At 37.1% G+C, this 13,923-nt stretch overlaps 1 protein-coding gene across 2 annotated transcripts in view; it reads left to right on the top strand.

Moving 5' to 3' along the window:
- CLIP4 (CAP-Gly domain containing linker protein family member 4) overlaps positions 1-13,923 on the top strand; it is a 68,402-nt gene that overhangs the window by 28,141 nt on the left and 26,338 nt on the right. For both annotated transcript variants that reach the window (XM_034952872.4, XM_034952873.3), the window contains exons 7-11: positions 206-442; positions 1,735-1,870; positions 9,170-9,313; positions 12,822-12,911; positions 13,676-13,819. In XM_034952872.4, the coding sequence (XP_034808763.1) occupies positions 206-442; positions 1,735-1,870; positions 9,170-9,313; positions 12,822-12,911; positions 13,676-13,819 (751 nt within the window). The remainder of the gene's footprint in view (positions 1-205; positions 443-1,734; positions 1,871-9,169; positions 9,314-12,821; positions 12,912-13,675; positions 13,820-13,923) is intronic.

Below are 13,923 nucleotides of genomic sequence, written 5' to 3'. Positions count from 1 at the left end.
TCCTTGAGGGCAGGGCTTGTGTTTTTTTCACTGTAGGATCTTTAGCACCTAGAATGGTGTCTGCATATTGTAGGTGTTCAGGAAATGTTTTTGAATAAACAAATGATGAATGAATTTAACGTAAAATTCTTCCAACAGAAATTTTATATGACTTTCTAGTGCTCTAAGTAAGAGTTGAACATTTTTCTCTTATCTTTATTTGTAGAATGACAAAGGACAGATCCCTGCTGATGTTGTTCCAGACCCAGTAGATATGCCGTTAGAGATGGCTGACGCCGCAGCCACTGCTAAGGAAATCAAGCAGATGCTTCTAGATGCGGTGCCTCTGTCATGTAACATCTCAAAGGCCATGCTCCCAAATTATGATCATGTCACTGGCAAGGCAATGCTTACGTCACTTGGCCTGAAGTTGGGGGATCGTGTTGTTATTGCAGGACAGAAGGTACAGCAAGTAACTGCAATCTCTGAAGCCAGGGTTGTTATGTCCATGACCTATGTTCAAGGACACAGACAGTATGGTCAGAGTTTTGAGTTTTTGAAAAAGGTTCAACATGTAGGTAGAAAGATGCTTAATGGAAAATGTAAAACTTAGATATGAATTTACTGTTAAGTTATGCTTTAAGAATATAAACTACTTGAACTTAATAAAGAAGACATCTTTATTTGAATAAAGAGTGGAGTGGAGTAGAACTCTTGAGTGAATTTAGAGGCATGAGCTAAGGGATGATCTAAGGTGGAGGATTATCTTTGCAGTCCCCTCTTTCCCCAGTGGTACTTCTCTGACTGCTGCTCCTCCATAGAAATGGAGCACAGGAGACCCTTGCTCTTCGTGGGTGTTTGTCTTTGGGTTCCCACAAATAGGGCAGTCTGAGATATTATGTAACCTGGTGATAAGGATTTGTGTGGAAAAGAGGACTCCTACTCCCATCATCCAGACACCTTTTTTCCTCCCAAGCTTTTGTTTCCATATTGTATTCATTTATTGCCAGTTGCTTTTTAAAAATATCTCATATGGGAGGTTTTCTTGTTTTTTCTTTTTTTAATTATTTTATTATACTTTAAGTTCTGGAATACATGCACAGAACATGCAGGTTTGTTACGTAGGCATACGTGTGCCATGGTGATTTGCTGCACCCATCAACCCGTCATCTACATTAGGTATTTCTCCTAATGCTATCCCTCCCCTAGCCCTGTCCGTTCAGTGTTTTCTTAATATTGAGGTTAATAGGGAGCTTGGTATGGAGAATGGAACAGGGAATTCCTGCTTGGATATTGAGTTTCCCAACATAGTTATATCCCTTTTTTTTTTTTTTTTTTTTTTTTTTTGAGAAGACTCTCACTTTGCTGCCGAGGCTGGAGTGCAGTGGCACAGTCATAGGTCACTGCAGCCCCGAACTCCTGGGCTCAAGCAACCCTCCTGCCTCAGCCCCTGGAGTAGCTGGAACTACAGGTGTGTGCTACTATCCAGCTAATTAGGATTCTTATGTCTTCTTGGAAATTGACTCCCTTATTATTATTTAATGTTCTTTTTTATCCTTGGTAATGTTCCTTGCTCTGACTTGAGCAAGGAACATTACCAAGGATAAAAAGGTAATGTTGAGAGAGTGAATTTTTAAAATTCACTTTGAGAGAGTGAATTTTTAAAAACTTCCATGGTGAAGTAAAGTTGCAAGAGTAGGACCCTTGGAATTACTAATAATTCCCCAAAATTATTCTGGTTTATATTTTCTTTAGGTTGGTACATTAAGATTTTGTGGAACAACTGAATTTGCAAGTGGGCAGTGGGCTGGCATTGAACTGGATGAACCAGAAGGAAAAAACAATGGAAGTGTTGGAAAAGTCCAGTACTTTAAATGTGCCCCCAAGTATGGTAAGGTTGATATTATTTAACTCGGTAAGAATTAATTAAAAATAATCAAGTTTTACTCTTTTACAGTTGTTAAATAAAACTTTTCTCCTGATTTCTTATGTGATAAATGAGGGGCATGTGGATGTAGGGAGGACTTTTTAAAGATAGGAGATAGTTATATTTATTTACACTGACGAGAGGTGACGTGAGAGGGAGAAATGGTGGTTGCAGGAGAGAAAGGGGACACTTACAGGAGGAAAGTCCTGAAAAACTTGAAAGGGAAATGGATTTCAGTATAAGAGTTAGCCTCGCATTAGATCAGGTGCAGCTTTCCACTGTTTTATTTATTTTTTTGAGATGGAGTCTTGCTCTGTCACCCAGGCTAGAGTGCAGTGGCTCGATCTCGGCTCACTGCAACCTCTGCCTCCCAAGTTCAAGCGATTCTCCTGCCTCAGCCTCCCGAGTAGCTGGGATTACAGGCACTTGCCACCATGGCTGGATAATTGTTGTATTTTCAGTAGAGACAGGGTTTCACCATGTCGGCCAGGCTGGTCTCGACCTCCTGACCTCAGGTGATCTGCCCACCTTGGCCTCCCAAAGTGCTGGGATTACAGGCATGAGCCACTGTGCCTGGCCAACCATGAATTTCAGAGGCCATGATGGAAAGGTTTAGGAGGGTGTCTAGTAGTGACTGGTGAAGAGGTCGTCTGATGGAATTGTCTCAATGATGTTTTTGGGAAAGTGTCTTTCTTGGGACTGGTCTCTTGGGTGGCTTTTAGTGGGGAGACAGTGATGAGAGGGGTGTTTTCGTTAGTAGGCTGTGAGCTGTTGGGCTGCCCTTGATTCTTGCTGCCAGCAGTATAGTGATTGGGAGAAGGCCTCTAACCAGGGGCACGCCCAGCTCTGCAGACCTCCCTCAAATCCTGCACCTAGTAGTGTCATGGCCAGGGAAGGGACTTGGTTATCAAGGAAGTACAGAGCTCTGGAGGTCATGAAGAACTTGGAAAACTGGAAAAATCAAGCAAGGCCAACTTTATGACCGCATTCCTGAGGTTTCTTTGAAACTCTGCGAGGTTTCTTTCTCTTTCTGACAAATGTTTAAGTAAATTCTGACAAATGTTTAAGTAAATTCTTTCTGACATGTTTAGGTAAATTTATTCTTCCTCTCTCTCACACACACCTATCCTGTCTATTGATTTCAATTTGATTTTGTAGTCACTTACTATGTTGTGAATACTTTTCCTTGAAATGAAATATTCTTTTAGAACATTATTTTCCATGATTGTGTAGTATTCATCTTGTGGTCTGATGGTGAGGTGGTGTGGTATGATCGTGATGAAGCAGATGGACTTTGGAGTCTGACTGCTTGTGTGTGATTTGATTTCTTTACTTACCAGCTATGTGACTGTCTTTCTCTTCTTGTGCCTCAGTTGTCTTCTGTGAAATAGGGATGACACTATCATAAGGACTAGTGCAAGAATTAAATGTGTTGGTAAAAGTATAAAGCACCTAGAACAGTGCGTGATTCCCTGTAAGCACTCAACAGATGAGAGCTGTTTGCTATCACGCATTTATCAAAATTACTAGTTTCCTTTCATCACACACTTAGGATGGAATCTCATTTTTTTGGTCTATTAAAACTTTTTTTGTTTGTTTATAAAAATGCTCATTGTATAAGATTTGAAAACAAGAGGAAAATAAAAATTCTGCATTTTTATTTAATATCCTAGTGTAATTTCCCCAAATCTTTACATATTGTTTGAAAATGTGATTTTGAATAGCTCCACTTCCTTTAATTTTTCCAATTTGACAGATGAAAATTTCTATATTTTAATTCGTATTTCTCTTATTGTGGTGAAATAGAACACTTTTTAAAGTGTTTTGTTGTAGTATAGGTATTTTTTATGTTTCTTGGCAATTGCCTGTTTGTGTTATTTTCCCAGTAAAAATTGGGATATTAGTGTGTCTTTTTTAAAAAAGGATGAGTTTTAAAATACATACTTATGATATTAAGCTTTATTTATTATGGATATTTTGTCTAGCTTGTCATTTGCCTTTGAACCTCATTTGCAATGTTTTTTGGACATGTAGTTTTATGGCTTAAAGACTTTTCTTTTATAAATTCTTATATTGCTTTTATGCTTTGATAATTCTTCCTAATCTAATGATTATACATTTTATATTTCTTTAAATGTTTATATTTTTCCTTTTATTTTGAGTTGGCACTAAATATTTGTATTTATACAAATAATTGTACCTATTTATGGGGTGCAGAGTGATATTTCTGTGTAATGTAAGGTGTAATGATTAAATCAGGGTAATTAGGATATCCATCACTTCAAACATTTATTATTTGAGAACATTCAAAATCCTCTTTTAGCTTTTTGAACATATACAATAAATTGTTGTTAACCATCTTCACCTCGCAGTGCTGCAGAACACTAGAACTTATTCCTCCTGTCTAGCTGTGATGTAAATGTTTTAATTTTTATACTTAATTATGTAATCCATTTGGAATTTATTTGGTTAGTAGTTTGAGGTTAAGAATTTAATTTTAATTTTCCTCCGATAGATTACTTTGCCACCTGTCAAGCAGACTAAGGGCAGGATCAAAAGCCTTTAGCAACACATAGGGCAGAGGTAAATCAGAATTATGGAATCATTTAGATTGCCAGCAGAACTCATGGGGACTCCCAAACTCCCATTATCCCAAGGGGAGGCGTGCTTGATTGGCACAAAGCTGGATACCCCCGTCCCCTTGTATGTACTTAAAGGCAAGTTGTGGGGCAGGGGTCATGTGTTGGATTGTGTGAAAATGGGCATAGTCCTTGACAGTCCTGGGAGCCCCAGGTCACAGCTAAGCTACTTAAGGTGGAGGGGAAGGGATCTGGGGAATCCCCTGGCTAATCAGAAGCCAAGGAATTTCTCAACAATGGTTTTCTCTCTTTCTAAATCTGTCATCTTTTCCCTTTGGCTTGTTGTGCTGCTTTTATTATAGATTAAGTTCTTATCAATGCTATGGTATATTTCAGGCTTGTTTTGTTCTATTGATCTGTTCATTCTCATACCTATTAGATTTTTTGAACTGTAGAAAATGATAAGTTTTAATACTTGGTGGTATTACTGTTTTTATGTCTTTTAATAATTGCCAAAGTGAATACATATACTTAGTTTACTAAAGTCAGATTGTACGGCAAGGCTTATTACAAAACTCTCTCTTAGCTTGTTTTTCTCTGCCCTCAAATCCTGCTCCTTAGAACTAAGCAAGAACTTTTTCAACTCTTTTAGCTGTATTGTCTGATATTAATGTCTGTATTTGTAACTACTATATTTATGTGAATGTCTCTTGATTTTTCCAGTTCAAGACATCTAGTGAGTTTGTACTATGAAGAGGGAGATTTAGTTCTCTACATGAGACAATAAAGTATTACCTTAAATATACTGAGAGAATATGAAACCCAATGTAGCAGTTTGTTGGTTGACTTGTTTTTGGTATAGCCTGTCCTTCAGTAGCTTTCTGACAAAGGACTCATGAGAAGTAAATGTGTTGAGACCTTCTATTCTAAACACATGTTGATTTCTCCCCTCAGACTTTATGTGATAATTTGGGATAAGGAATGTTAGGTTGGATTTCATATTCTCTCAGTATATTTAAGGAGATACTCTATTGTCTCAGGTAGAGTTTGACAGACTTTTTCTGTAAGGGGCCGCATGGTAAATGTTTTAGGCCTTGTGGGCTATGCATTCTCTGTTGTACCTGCTACTCAGCTTTGCTGTTGTAGTAAACAGGCAGCCATAGGCAGTGTGTAAGCAGATGGACGTGGCTACGTTTCAATAAAAATTGACCAATGAACAGGGAGTAGCCAGGATATGGCTGTTGGGCCATAGTTTACCAACTACTATCCTGAGCTTCCAGTGTTGCTGTTCAGAAGTTTTGAAGTATTGTTGTACAGATTATTTAGTATAAACTGAAAAAGGAAAAACAAAAAGTAGGTAGAGGTTTTTCCATCTTCTGTTTTTGACCCTTTCCTCCTCCTTGGAAGCGTTTAGTATTTTTTCTCCTTTTCTTTTTTCTTTAGAGTTCATACCATTTTTATTCCTTACCGATATTTTAGTGGGGATTGGAGAAGAAGAATTGGAGTTAAACCTATGTTCAGTGGGCCGTGTTTATCTGGAAATTTGTTATTTTTGTCTTTCCAAATAATTCATCATGTGTTTGTTTTTAGTTAAGCCTTACAGTTACATGTTGAGATTTGAGAAAAGTCCTATCAATACTTCAATTAGCCTGAGTAACTGAGTAATAGAGGCCGCCCATATGCTATGCATCCAGTCATTGCTTTACATTTAGTTTTGGTTCTCTGAAATGCTTTGGCTAATAAAAAAAAAAAAAGAAGAATGCAAACTATATAGATGAGGTTTTATATACTACGGAAATCTTTTTAAGCCATAGAATTAAATATTTAATTTAATACACAAATATACTTTAGCTTACAGAAATTTCCTGGTGAGATTTTTTTGTTAGAAAATATATTTATTATTGATAGTGAAGTAAAGGTGTCAGTAGTCATGATAGAGGTTATATCAGCCAAAGTTGCCTTCATATTGATAAAAATACCTTATTCACTTATAATCATAAACATTATTCCAGTAAAAGAGGTACATTTTCTCTCCTTTTCACCTTTTTGCCTGTGTGATCACCATAATAAGTTAAAATGAAATAGCTCTTACATAATAAAGGGAGAAGAGAAAGAGAGAGAAAGCCAACATGCTACAGTCTAGGCAATTCCACCCAGCACTGCTGCCTCCAGTGGTCTCTCCTCTCCCCACTCCAATTAATTTAGCCTTCTACCCCATCCCACTTTGTTAGGGGGAAGGTTCACCAAATGATGGGGTTGCTCAGAAGAGAAACATTTTATGGTCAGTGGAAGTTGAAGAGAAAGTACAAAAAGGTGGAGAGGGCTACCCTTCTCTTTTAATCATCGTAAGAGGGTTTACTAATACTGAAAAGTGTCCTTCAATGACTGTTTCCTGATCTAGGTTTTGGCCCTTCAACTTGCTGCTGTTCAGAAAACCACACGTTTTCCATGACATGAAGGAAAACATAATTTATTGAACATTATTATGACATTAATGACACAAATCAAACAAATCAGAAAAAGACTCCATAGCTTGACTTCTCTTATAAATGTTTATTTTAGGTTTCTTCCAATCCTGCCTGCTGCCTGTATTCACACATACAATTTTTCACATAATGTAATCAAATACATAACTTAATTTTTTTGATTTGCTTTTTTTTTTTTTTTTTTTTGAGACAGTCTCTCACTCTGTTGCCCAGGCTGGAGTGCAGTGGCCTCCCAGGTTCAAGCGATTCTCCTGCCTCAGCCTCCTGATAGGGATTACAGGCACGCACCACTGTGCCTAGCTAAATTTTGTATTTTTAGTAGAGATGGGGTTTCACCATGTTGGCCAGGCTGGTCTTGAACTCCTGATCTCAGGTGATCCGCTTGCCTCGGCCTCCTAAAGGGCTGGGATTACAGGTGTGAGCCACAGCGCCTGGCCTGATTTACTTTTCATATTTTTCTATATTTCTACATAATCTTTATTGTCTTATAATGTTATAATGATATAGTGGTTTATGGATATAGTGAATTCATTCATCATATTGGCAGGCAATTATGTTTTCTCCTACTTATGAATAATATTACAGTGATGACATATTCAGATATACAACCTTTTCCTCCTGTTTAGAGTATTTTCTCATGATTCATTTCCAGAAGTGTGATTGGGTCATTGTAGTAAACTAGAAATTGTGTCACCTCTTGAAATGTATTTTTTTCTTTTAGTATACAGATGAAACCTTGTAATGTTTGTCATACCATTAAATATAATTATTTCTTTAAAATTAATTCTATAAAGTGGATTAGGTCAAGATTTTTGTTTTCTAAAAAGATCATACAAACATACATTCCCAGAGTATAAAATAATTTCTTTCGTCAAACCCTTGCCGACACTGGTTGTAATCATCATCATCGTCATCATTATCACCAGGCTTGAGAGAGAGAGTGTGTGTGTGTGTGTGTTAGGGAAGGAAAATAATTTAGAGAAAGAATAGAAAGTCATGGAAAATCTCATAGGTAGGAGACAGAGAACATTGTAAATAAGTTTAAAAAAAGATAAGATCAGGATAAAGTAGTATGGACTCTGAGGTGGGAGAGAATTTTAAGATTAGCAGGAAAGTAGTGTAGTTGGTACTTTTTAGTTATTAACAAAGCACTCACTTCTTACAGAGTCTCGAGCATTTCTACCCTGCTTTAAAACAAGTTGTTTTTAATATATTCCATTTTAGTCATAATGTATATTTGCTAGATTGTAAACACTCAATGAAAGAGTGTAATATACATATTATGGCTTTATTTTCACTTTTTAAATATCTTAGCCAGATTATTTTGGTATTTATAGTCTATATTCACTATCTCTAATGTCGGTGCATACTTTTTATGCTGGTTATTTTATTGTATGGATAAACTCCTTTTTGGTGGAATTTTGTACTCCCAGCTGCTGCAGATAGGTAACCCCCCTGCCCCTGCCGCTCCCCTCCCCAAAGTACACTGTATTGTTTCTGATTGTCAGGACCTGAGGGCCAGGCCTTTTAGGAAGATTATATTTTATAGTCAGAAAGATTTATTTTATCCCTGCTATGTGTAACACACTGTAATTAGGTACAGTGGGGGAATGCAGAGTTAAGTAACATTTAAATTTTGTCTTTAAAAGGTGTTAGTCTGGAAGAGAGATAAGAAAGACATGGACATAAAAAGCTATAATGTGGGATAAATATAACTTCCAAAGGAGTTGTAAGTTGGCATGGAAGAATAGATTTTTATGCTCTATGGCTCACTATTATTTGCCAATTGCTTAGAAATGATAGAAAACCAAATTGAAATACATAGGTTCAAATTTCAGATTTATGGCAAACAGTCTTCAAATACAATACAGACATTTCTTAAAAGTTACCATAAAGGTAAAAAAAAAAAATGATAGAAAACTATCAGTATTACCTTTACTCATTTCTCTTTCTCCTGAATTTCACTTAACACCTGAAATGTGGTTCTTACATTATTGACGTGTTGTTAGTCTTGAAAACTAGATTGTAAGCTCTTTGAGGGTAAGTACTGTGTCTTACATTTTTTTTCCTCTCATCATAGGATATGCAGTGGGCACTAAAGGTTTATATTAAAGATTTATGTTACTAATTAGTTGTACTTGTTCCTTTATTTGAAATGTTTTAATTGTTTAACACTAAAATTCTGCATTCTCCCTTAGGTATTTTTGCACCTCTTTCAAAGATAAGTAAAGCAAAAGGTCGAAGGAAGAATATAGCACACACTCCTTCTACAAAAGCTGCTGTACCTCTCATCAGGTCCCAGAAAATTGACGTAGCTCATGTAACATCAAAAGTAAATACTGGTAGGTCAAACCAGAAAGTTAACCATCTGCTTCAGTGTTTTAATTTTATTTGTAGAATTCCTAATATTTAGATTGCTTCACTTTTTTTTGTTAGCCAACTCTGAAACCTGAATTTAATAAAACCTGCATCTTATGTGTTTTTAAACCTCAATTTTAATGACTTCAGTTCCTAACAAATGTATTTCAGATTTGTTCCTTCCTTTTTTCCCTCTACTGTCTCCATACCTTTATCACACATAATCTATCCTCAAAGCTAGATTTCATACTTTCATCAAATTTTTATGGAACAAAACTAGCTTTAGGCTCCTTGCCTATTGAAGGATGTTTAGTGACTTCTTTTTTACCAAAAAAAAGTCCTGACTGGGAAACTAGCAGTTGCGGCTCTCTGTCTTTATTGATGGAGTCTCACACGGCTTCCATAGGTGAACTGTGGAAGTTCTATGGAAGAGTTCTGTGGAAGAGAACGGTTTATCGTATCTCTTCCCCATCTTTTACGTACATTTTCTCACTCCTCCCTTCATACTTTGTCTCATGCTATTTATCTGTGTGCAGTAATTTGACTTCTGCCTTTTGAGGTCCTCACCATTTTTTTCGACTTCTTATTCATATCCTGTTTCTAATTCACTTGAATCTCCTCATTCCCTAACTTTGTATGTGCTTTTTTTATCCATACCACCCAACTGTTATTTGTTATCTTGGGTTTTGTCCTCTGATTGCTTTATTTGTGCAAGTGTCCTATTCTCTTGGCAAAATTTTAAACTTTAACTGAACCATGAGAGTAAATTGTAGTGTTGTTTTCACTGTAGCAATGCACAAAATAGGTGCTCAATAAACACTTGGTAATTTGTAAATAGTTGAGGTAGAAAGCTCTCTACCAGGATGAAAGGTATTTGTCCAAGAATTAGGCTGGCCTTTATATTCTGTTCCACTGGGCTATTTGAATATCCCTGTGTCAATATTGCACTCCATAATAAGTAGTTTTTAAAAATAAATCTTGATGTCCAGTAGTGGAAAACCTCCTATCTCATTCTTGATCACTGTCTTGCTGATTTGGGGCTTTTATAAATCACCCTTCCGTATACATTTTACAATAAACTGTTAAGTTTCCTTTTAAAAATTCTGTTGAGGTTTTATCTGATGTTTTAGTTGAAGCTTAAATCAATGGGAAAGAACTGACATCTTTACAATAGTCAGTTTTTAAATTATGAGTTTAGAATATCTTTCTGTTTAATTAGGCCCTTTGAAAATATCCCAACAAAATTGTGTAATTTTTTTCTACAGATATTTTATATCTGCCTTGTTAGGTCTATTGGTAGGTACTCCATACTTTTTGGTGGTATTATAAGTAGCATCCTTTTAACCTGAAGCCCAGAAGTATACAGTAAATATAGACAGAAAGCTCCAAGAGAAGCCCCCTCTATTTCTGGTCTGAGGAGCAGAAAAGGGGTCTCCTATTAGATAGAATGTGGATGAAATCACCTGTTATCTTTCTTGCTTGCCTTTTCTTTCCCTTGTTTCCCATCCAGTCCCCAGGCAGTCCTACGTGGTATGGATGGGCAGCTGTGAATGGGCAGGCACCCGAAACCCCAAGGAAGGGAAATCCATGTCTCTGACCAGAGAAACTTTGGTCCAAGGACATAGATGGAATCCACACTGGTTTTTCTTCTGTTTTCTCACTACTTGGCCCCAGAGGCACAATCAATCTCAGGATTGTATGACAGAGCAAGGAAACGAAAGCTTAGACATTCTACTCAGAATACTGGGAAGGGATGCCCAGGAGCAGGAAGTGTCAGGGAAATCATAGAGAGGAGGGGGCTCAAGAAAGACGCCTCACAATTTTGGCTGTGAACTCCTAGGTCTTCTTGCAAGTGGTGTATGCATGGATCTGACCAAAGCCTTTGGTCTCCTTGGTAGACCACTGCTTGGGTCCCAGCCTGACTACTGGGCTGCACAGCGCATGAGACAAATTCAAACAGCATTGCAGAGGCTGCGGAAACGGAACCCACATCAGAACCACAGTGCACAGAGGATGGTCAGGAACTTCTGCCCAGAGGCTACATGGGTTGACTGCCTGCTAAAATGAAAGTCAACATCCTCCATAGGATTTAAACCAAGACCTAGTCCAGTGTCCATACATAATATTCAAAAGACACAAGATACAATTTAAAATTACCCAAAATATGAAAAACAAAGTCAACACCTCTTACAAGGAAAAAGACAGTCCAAGCATAGCAGCTTTGAGATGACATGGACATTGCAATGAACACATAAAGATTTTAAGTAATGTAACCACACTCCAAGAATTAAGGGTGTAGCTGGGCATTGTGGTGCACACCTGTAGTCCCAGCTACTCTAGAGGCTGAGGCAGGAGGATCACTTGAGTCCAGGAGTTTAGGCTGTAATGGGCTATGATTGTGCCACTGCACTACAGCCTGGCTAACAGAACAAGACCCTGTTTCTGAACAAAAAAAAGAATCAAACGTGAACACTCTTGAAACAAATGAAAAGAAAGTTTCAGCCAAGAAATAGAAGATATGAAAAACCAAATGATACACCCAAGTGTATACACACACACACACACACACGAGTACAAGCAGAACTGTGGAAATCTCAGACTGGTGAATTGCATCACTGCCAACATCCTGGTTGACATATACTTATTATACCACAATTTTGCAAAACATTACCTTTGGAGGAAACCTAGTCAAAATGTACAAGGAATCTCCTTGTATTATTTTTTATAAAAACTTTAAAGAAAATATTTTATAACTGAAAAATGTAATGAAAAATAAAAATTTACTCTTCAGGTTGCCTTCACAAAATGTCTCCTCTCCACCCTCTTCATTCAGTTTCTGCTGTTGGAGTTCAGGCTCTCATGCTTGGACTATGCTAATAATGTCTGACTGGTCCCTGCTTCCAGCCTCTCCCGCTGTGGTTTCGTTGCAGCCCTGCTGTCAGGAGAGTGTTATTTAACTAGACTCTGTTCATGCCAGTATTCCTTTTCAAAGCCCAGCAGAGGCTCCTTCTTTACAGAAGAGTTCTCAGTCCTTAGCTGGGCACTGGCATCCCTGTCTGAAGTGTTACTGTGACCTGTCTGTCTAGTCTTGCTTTTCCTACATTTCATAAGTACTCTGTTCCAGCCAAGCTACTCACTGTTTTCTGTGTCTTAAGATTTTCTTTTTGTCCATCAAGAATGCCTGCCCTCAGTTCTTCCTGACCATACGGCTAGTATTCTCAGGAAGAAATCTGACCTGTCCCTTAGGACCCATCTCAGAATGTGATCATCTTGATGAGACATTAATTTATCTTTGTAGCCACTGTTACTGTCTCCTTCTCGTATGCTAGTGCTTATACCAAAACATGTCCTCATATGTCTGTGCAGTTGTTATCCAATATGTTTTCAGAAGTGAGTGAGATTTCGATAATGAGGGATGCATGTACTTTAAAAAATACATTTTATGTTTAATGTTAAAATTCTTGCTTAAAGTGTTTTATTTTTGTGTCCAAGGATTAATGACATCAAAAAAAGATAGTGCTTCTGAGTCAACACTTTCATTGCCTCCTGGTGAAGAACTTAAAACTGTGACAGAGAAAGATGGTAATATACCTTGTAACCTCTGTTTCTCAAAATTTAACTTTTGATGGAACTTTAAAATATGGTAGGAAAACAGTTTATATGGAGGTTAAGTTTTAAAGTTGGCAAGGGAAAAATTATAGTAAAAATTAAACTTGGAAATCACTGAAGCAGCTCATACCAAGCTATATACATTATATTTTTTGTGTGTAAAGTACTGCATTATGATTCTTTTACTTAAATTAGGTAACTACTGGACTAGATTTAAGAAAATAAAAGGAAATTCCATAATATAGAGCACTCTACACAAATGTTTCATTTGCCTTTAGCTATCAAATCATTAGATGAATTGAGCATGAGTATTCCTTCTTGCCTTCTGGTTTAACTCAAAATGTCTTAATATTAAACTTTTGTTGCCTTAAAACATATTAATATCATGTTTAATTTTTGTATAAATAAGATGGGACTCTACTATGTCATCTAAGGTGAGAGGTGAGTGATGGTCATTAGATTAGGTAGTCAGTTTACATCAATTGATGTGGTGATACCTCTTATATAAGATTGTGATCTTACCGTGGGAATCCTTAAAATATTATTGCTTGTGTTATAAAATCTTTTATATATAAACTACAGTTGCTATGTGGATGAAATTAGGCATTTAATTTGACACTAGATAATCCATAATTGAGGAAGTTAAATGAAGAATTTCAGAAAGATTTGCCTTGACAAGCTGCTTCTTGGTCCACATCTTATTTTCCACCGTTTGACACGTTCTTTATCTGTTACAGTTGCCCTGCTTGGATCTGTCAGCAGCTGCTCCTCTACATCTTCTTTGGAACACAGACAGAGCTACCCCAAGAAACAGAATGCAATCAGCAGTAACAAGAAGACAATGAGCAAAAGCCCTTCCCTTTCATCCAGAGCCAGTGCTGGTATCTATGGCTTTTTCAACCAGGCTTTCTTGGTGTTTTTTATCTTGGTTTGTTTGTAAGTAGATTTGCTCTTTTTAAATGTGTAGAAGGAACCCTTTACTTCA

Source organism: Pan paniscus, chromosome 12 (assembly GCF_029289425.2).
Source record: "Pan paniscus chromosome 12, NHGRI_mPanPan1-v2.0_pri, whole genome shotgun sequence".
In the NCBI taxonomy this organism is placed as follows: Eukaryota; Metazoa; Chordata; class Mammalia; order Primates; family Hominidae; genus Pan; species Pan paniscus.
The sequence above is the reverse complement of the archived record's forward strand: the minus strand, read 5'-3'. Positions and strand labels throughout refer to the sequence as shown.